This window comes from Lipotes vexillifer, unplaced genomic scaffold (assembly GCF_000442215.2).
Source record: "Lipotes vexillifer unplaced genomic scaffold, Lipotes_vexillifer_v1.1 scaffold1180, whole genome shotgun sequence".
Classification (NCBI taxonomy): Eukaryota; Metazoa; Chordata; class Mammalia; order Artiodactyla; family Lipotidae; genus Lipotes; species Lipotes vexillifer.
The window spans coordinates 839,279-846,187 of NW_006771828.1; the positions used below are offsets into that span (position 1 = coordinate 839,279).

The following is a 6,909-nucleotide window of genomic DNA, read 5'->3' on the forward strand; positions in this document are numbered from 1 at the left end:
AACTGCTTTATTTACATATGATGGTTATAAATGTGTTTCACAGTAATTGACTTAATAGATATCAAAGCATGATAACACCACATGTACATCCAAATTTCCACATCAGGTAAAGATGCATTTTTATCTTTTTAATTTTTTCTTTACTTTCAGATGTCATTTATAATGTAATCTTGAAGGGGACACCTTGCTAAAGACAAATATGTGTATGTGTATCTATAGATATACACATACATATATGTACATATACATATATGCATGCATATACAATATAAATACCTTACAAAACCTATACATTATCAAGATTTTGAAAAAGGCTAAAATGATATTAATTGAGGGATGGATTCCATGAAAATAGGAAAGCCCTACTTAAAAATAATCACCAAAATCCATATTTAATCTGTCATAGTCTGCATAAATATCAATAAAATGCATTCATGTAGCTTATATAGAAAACTATTTCACTGATCACCACTTTTACATTTTTCTACATCAATTAATTTCCCTCCTAACTCCAAAGAGTGAATCAAAGGAAGCAGAAAAGAATGAGTTGAAAATGTTAATTACTGGAAATTTACCAAAGAATAAAGTTATTCAACACACACGGAAGAGTTTTTGACAGGCTGAGATTTTCAATCTCCCCAGTATAACTGTAACGCTGTAACTTGGGAACAGGTCCCAGCATCTTAGTTGCTGAGCACCTATGGTAATGGAACGTTGGCTTTTGTATTTCAGCAAACAAACCATTCCTGCAGGGGCACTCTGATAACACATATGGCACATGGGTTTTATAAACCTCAGGGCATGTCTGACGAATGGGACGTCTAATGTCCACTCTATGCATATACCCTCCAAGACCAATTCTGGTCAATTCCCACACACACAGCCAGATAACCATCTTCACTCAATGACTGAAATAACTGACAAGGTTGGAGGACAGTAGCTACTGTATATGGTAGAACTTCAGCTCCATAATAAGGAAGCAGAATGGCTGGATACCCTGGAGGCTGCTTCCAGTCACTTCTTATTTATACTGTCTTCCATAAGACATGATAAACTATGTCTAATCACTAGGAGGCTCTTTGAATTAATGAAAATATGTTCTGGTGTCTGATGATCCAGTGAACTCTTTTATGAAATGGCCATGTAGAAAAGCATAAGCTCCATGAGGACAGGACTGTGTCCATTACAATCCTCGCACATTGTCCCAACATCTAACACACACTCAGTACACGACTACTGAATAAATTAATTTGGGTTAACCTGTTGGGTGGAGGGATTTCACACCTGTCCTTCCACATCATCTTTACTTTCAGTTCAAATCCCAACTCTGGCACTTAATTGCTGTGCAACCATGGTCAAGTTGCTCAACTGTATGTAGCCTCAGTTTCCTAATCTGTAAAATAGGTATAATGTTAATATCTACCTCATATGGTAATTTTGAACATTCATTGGGATATTACACACAGACTGTTTACAACAGTGCCTGGCAGAGCGGACACTGAGTTAATGTTAGCTGTTCTTATTATCATCATTATTGTGTGGTCAGACTACACTAGATGCTAATGAAGAGTTCACATGAAGTGATGTTTCCTGCCCTCTGGGAGCTTAAAACCTCATTCAGAAGGGGTTCTGCAAATAAACAAGCACAAAAATCTAGGTATTAACCACGGGCACTGTGCTTCACAGCCCCCCCTCACATTTTTTTTGCTGCCTGACTATTTCCACTCACACTGACCTTCCAGAGTAGTTTCTTTATCACTCACTATCCTAATCATAGAAAGTCTATCAGGGATGATGGTTGTATACATGCAGAGGATGTTCTAGCCTCTTTCCTGTAAAAAGTAGCATGGCTTAACTATAATTCCTGCACTTCATTCTAATTCCTCTTCTCTGTATCTGAGATGGATACTGTACGAATGAAAAAAAAAATACTACTTTACAGGGCTCACTAAGCATGCCACAGCAAAAGTGCCTATAAGAATATAAGTCATGAATGATAACGGCACAGCTGTCCTTTGGGAGCAGAGCTTACAACCAAGCTTTAATTTTACACGTCTATAAGGGAAAAGAATCAACTTACTAAAGTCTTAGCAGGAAAGGAGGGATTTTATATGTATGTACATAAATCTCCGACAATTTACATTTACAGATGCACGCATACAACTCCAATTTGCAATCATTCTTATTTGTCAAAGAAATGACTAGAGGAAGATATTGCCAGTGGCAGAAAGAATCGCTTTCATATGAATGCTTATGAAGGTAAAGTTCTATATGGGATGATATTAAAGCCAACTGTGTTCTGAAATTTCCTGCTGCTGCCTGGCAGAGCACACCAGCCATCAACAGTAATTTCCTTCCAACATTCCAACCACTCAGCTCAAGAGACCCAACGCATAATCCTACAAGACTAGCTGCCATGACTCGTTTACCTTTTCTGTCAAAAATCCACTTGATTCAGGATAATTACCTTTAAGCCACGTTCCTTTCAGATCCTTCCAAACACCATCTGATTAACCAATTGTTAACATTACCAAAAAATACAGGTTTGCAATGAACCAAGGTTGGAGGGTTCAGGTCCCACCACTACACTTAGGTTCACCTACCAAGAAAGATAACTTACGCTTTCCCACTTACTTAGCTCTCAATCCCAGAGACAAACAGCAAACTCTGATCCAGTTTCTGGCATTTCATTAGTCTCAAGGTCTACTCTCAATTTAGGGTAAAAGGTCTGTTTAAAATGTCAAATGTGTCAAAGAGTGGAATAAAAAAACTTTTCAGGTCAGGATTTTGTAAGCTGCATGTGGCTCCATTTCAAAATTTGGTGAACATGAAATTTATATCAATATTTACAAGTAATTATAAAATATCAATTAAAATATTTTTACTATCCATTGAATTTTTAATATCATATTTCTTGGTTGGTAATTCAGATAACAAAAATTCACTCTCATTCTTTTTCTCCCTATTTTCTCCAAATATTCATCTATTTAAGAACCTCATTCATATCTGCATGAGGCAAAGCTATCTGGAAAGAAAGTGGCTCTAAAAATCAAGAAATCTGGTTTCTTTCACCATCTTAGCCACTGAATAACTCTGGGCCCCTGGGGGAACTACTTGTCCTCATAATTATTCAGTGTCCTTGTCTGTGAAGAATATTAACCAAACCTACTTTCCAGCTTATTGTAAAGTTAAAGGAAATAATGTTTGTGACTGCATTTGAACAAAAAGTTCTACTCAAACGCAAATTAGTATGGTTCATTTTTTGCTCAGTTTAAAAAATGCCCCAAATACTGGCACATACACAAGTTTCTTACTTTATCTCTCCTTCCTTTCTCTTTCTCTTTTTCTCTTGCTTTCCTTTGCAATCCCAGAAGATTGATTCAATGCCCTCATCAGTGTCTCCCTGAGGACCTTCCAGGGTCAAAGTTCTATGATATAAGAAACCTTACTATTTTACACTTTTTAACTTTGGAAATCTGATTTGGAAATCTGCACTGTGGTACTGCAACTATAGACAAAGAAAAAAAAAAAACTATTTGTAAGTGTTATTTACATTGTACTTCTGAAGATTTTGAAGACCTTTCATTTGTTTATCCCAAGTTTCTGTTTAAGTGTGGAAATTACTTTATAAAGCAAAACAAGGCATTGCCTTTATTCTTCTTTATAGGTAAAGAAGAATTTGCTGCGCCTGCTACAAAAGCACCATGAAAATTCTAGTCCTCTGTCTGAAATTATGGCAACTCAATAGTGAGACAAAACTTCAGGCCATTGGTTTATGCTTCAACCACCACAAAAATCAATAAAAATGATAGTCATTTAATCATCAATTTTCTTTTCACATAAAACAAGGTCCACGTTTCAAAGGAATGCAGAAATAAATCCAACCTATATTGGGCTACTGGTTTACTTAGTGGCCTTGTATTTATCAGACTTTTTTGTTATAATGTGTCATAAGTAATTCACGGAGTTTCAAAGAAAAGCTTGATAGCCAACAAGTTATAAAATTTCAGTTTGTATTATACTAATATTGGTCTCTCGGAACTTCATGCACTGCCACTCTGCATGCATAGAAAGTTCAAACTAGGGCCTTTGAAGCATAAAACAAAGTCAATATCTCCTAAGGCAATGAATAGCATAGACAAATACTTTCATTATGCTAATCTTGATAAAGAAAGCACATCTTAATAACCACTAACATCTAGCTGTGTGGTTTTTCTTTTTCTCAAAATGAAGGCTCTGTCTTAAACTCCAGTCAAAACTTCTCGGAATCTATAATCATAGGTTTTCGGGTGCTTTTTTTGATTTAGAAAAGTCCTTAGTTCGGGGAAACCACATGAAATGGTAACTTGAAGGATAACTTGAGGGACCCAGCCTTGTCTGTTCTCTGAGAGCAGGGACCAGATCTTACTTCACTTCGTGTCCAGCGGCAAAGTCAAGGAGTGGCCTGCACTGAGACCTCAATAAATATTAGTCCAGTGTATGGACAGAGAAGCCGAGAGGCCTGAAGTCCTTTTACTCTGAAGAAATGTTACTTAGTGTTAGGTTTATCACACAGCTCAGCATCTGAGCGTCCCTCCTATGGCGGGGAGCCAGGTGTGCTGGTGGGTAGGCTGGGGAGAGGCTGCTGCTTCCCGGTTTTCAGGCAACCCTAGTCAACTTATTTCTGTCAGTGATGTCAGCCAAGAAAACACCCGTGGAAAGAGAGAAGACTAGTTTTGAATTTCCTCTTCCACGTGTACTGACCAGATCCCTGCCCCAGCCCTGCTTCCACCCACCCCCACTCACTTCAGACCCTCCCCTCAAGAGCATCTTTCTCTTCCCTTTTCCTTGGAATTTAGGAGAACCCCAAGAACCTTCCCCTGCAGGTTCTTTTTCTAAATGCATTTAGGGGGTGCCGGAAGGAAGGGCAGAGACGGCTTGCTGGGAAGCCTCTGCAGAGGCCAGTCGGATCCCTCCTCCCCAGCACCGGCTGAGCAGGGGAGTGGACGGTTAGAGGCAGGAACCGGTACCCACCTATGTTTTCCGAGACCAGGAAATGCCAGCGCCGCGTGCTCTCCCCAGGGAGCTGCACAGAGCCTCCACCCTCGCAGACCCATGTGCAGAAACGGCCACATCCGTGCCAAGCCCGCGTGCAAGGCCAAGTTCGGGGCCACAGCCCTGCTGCAGCTGGGACCACGGTCACCCGCATCCCTGCAGCCTGCGCCTCTCTACACGCACACACGCACACACGCATACACGCCTTGGGCCCGGCTGCGCGGCCCCAGTTTCCACTACTCACGTCTGCGCCCGGCGTGCCAGGCTTGCCTGGAGCTCCCGGCTTTCCCGGCTCTCCCGGGGGGCCCTGGGCAGGGAGGGCGCGAGGCAGGGAGAGAAAAAAGGAGACAAAAGGGGGCAGAGTTGAGACTCTTCTAACGCACGTGGCTGCAGACCACGTCGGAAGGAAGGAAGTGGAGGGCCAAGGCGCTGATCCACTTACCGGGGGGCCCGGGGGACCCTTTGGACCTCGGTCACCCTGGAGGACAGGAGGAAAGGGAGAGCAGTCCGTGAGAGGGGGGCGCTGCGGACCCCTCCGGGAGAATCCCTCACAAATCGGGGACGGGGACGGGCTAAACGGTGCTGGTCCATGACCAACCTGGGCCACAGGACACGTGACCTCCTCCCTCTGAAATTCCCAGGCTTCCAGGCTCACCCACGTCCCATCCCGCCTTTGGGTGGGGGACTCCGGGCGCTCTCAAAGAACCCACCGGAGCCACCGGGGGAAGGTGACACTTACGTCGATGCCGTCGATGCCCGGGACTCCAGGGGGGCCCGGCGGCCCCGGAGGACCCTGCTCACCCGGGGGGCCCCTCTGACAAGAGAGCGCACACGGGTTAGTGGAGTACGTGAGGCAACAACGCGAAACTGGACACCAGGGCCCAAGGCCCCCCGCGCGGCCCGGTAAAGACATTGCCCTGCAGAGGCCAGGGTTTGAACCCAACAGAACACGCGGGGATCGAACTTCCAAGGGACCTTCTTCCCCTCCTCAGGGTTCTCAGTGGGGCTGACAGCGAGGTTAGAGCACAGTCCAGGCCCCCAGGGTGGAGTCCTCACGTCTACAGGGCATTCAACCGAAGGGGGCTTGTGAGGAAGAGGGCGCCTCTTCCTCAAGTGATTCGATCTTGAAGATGGTGGTCACTGAACACCTCGATTTAATCGGTGATTGTGGGTCAGTGTTTTGGCCAAAGTGGAACAGGTAGGAGCCGAGGCGCTCCAGCCCAGATCAACGACAGGGTCATTCTGTAGACCTTCCTGTGCTCAGGAGAAAGCTGGGGGAATCCTCTCAGGGAAAGACAAGGGAGGATGGGGTGGGGGGCAAAGCGGTGAAACCCAGCGAGCGCCTGGCCTCCTTTCAGATCCGCCTGCAGCGATTCTCTTGCAGGAGGTCTGGGCACCTCGCTTCAAAAACACCCCAAATTTCAGGCTGACCCTAGGGTGTGACCCCTTTTATCGGCTGCAAACAGCTCAGCTTTGATAGTGTTAGAGGGAAGGCTGGCCTCTGAAATAGTTTGCACACGTTGCTTAGGGAATGTGAGATTTTTTTTCTCTGTCTCTCTTCTAAATTTAAAAAAAGAAAGAAAGAAAAAAGCTTCATTCTGATGAAAGGAAACTTGGTTTTTCTAAACTCCGGGGACCAGACAGGTTACAATGGGGTCTTTGTAAGTGAAACCTCAAACGGCGCTGGCTCCCCTGCCCCCGCGGGGTCCTGTCCTGGGCGGAGGGAGGAGACGCGGGAGCCTTCGGGGGGCTGCCGAAATTTCGAGGCGAGTCCGGGCCGCGGGTCCACCCTGACCAGCGGGCACAGCGGGCAGGATGCAAAGTTTGCTGGAACCCCACCTACTCCCGCCGGGCTGCCCTGGACCGCGCCAGGAG

General features: G+C 44.7%; 1 protein-coding gene across 2 annotated transcripts in view; it reads right to left on the bottom strand.

The window, feature by feature from the left end:
* COL9A1 (collagen type IX alpha 1 chain) overlaps nucleotides 1-6,909 on the bottom strand; it is an 85,518-nt gene that overhangs the window by 54,530 nt on the left and 24,079 nt on the right. For both annotated transcript variants that reach the window (XM_007447203.1, XM_007447202.1), the window contains 3 exons: nucleotides 5,774-5,848; nucleotides 5,477-5,512; nucleotides 5,279-5,341 (listed from right to left, as the gene is read on the bottom strand). In XM_007447203.1, the coding sequence (XP_007447265.1) occupies nucleotides 5,279-5,341; nucleotides 5,477-5,512; nucleotides 5,774-5,848 (174 nt within the window). The remainder of the gene's footprint in view (nucleotides 1-5,278; nucleotides 5,342-5,476; nucleotides 5,513-5,773; nucleotides 5,849-6,909) is intronic.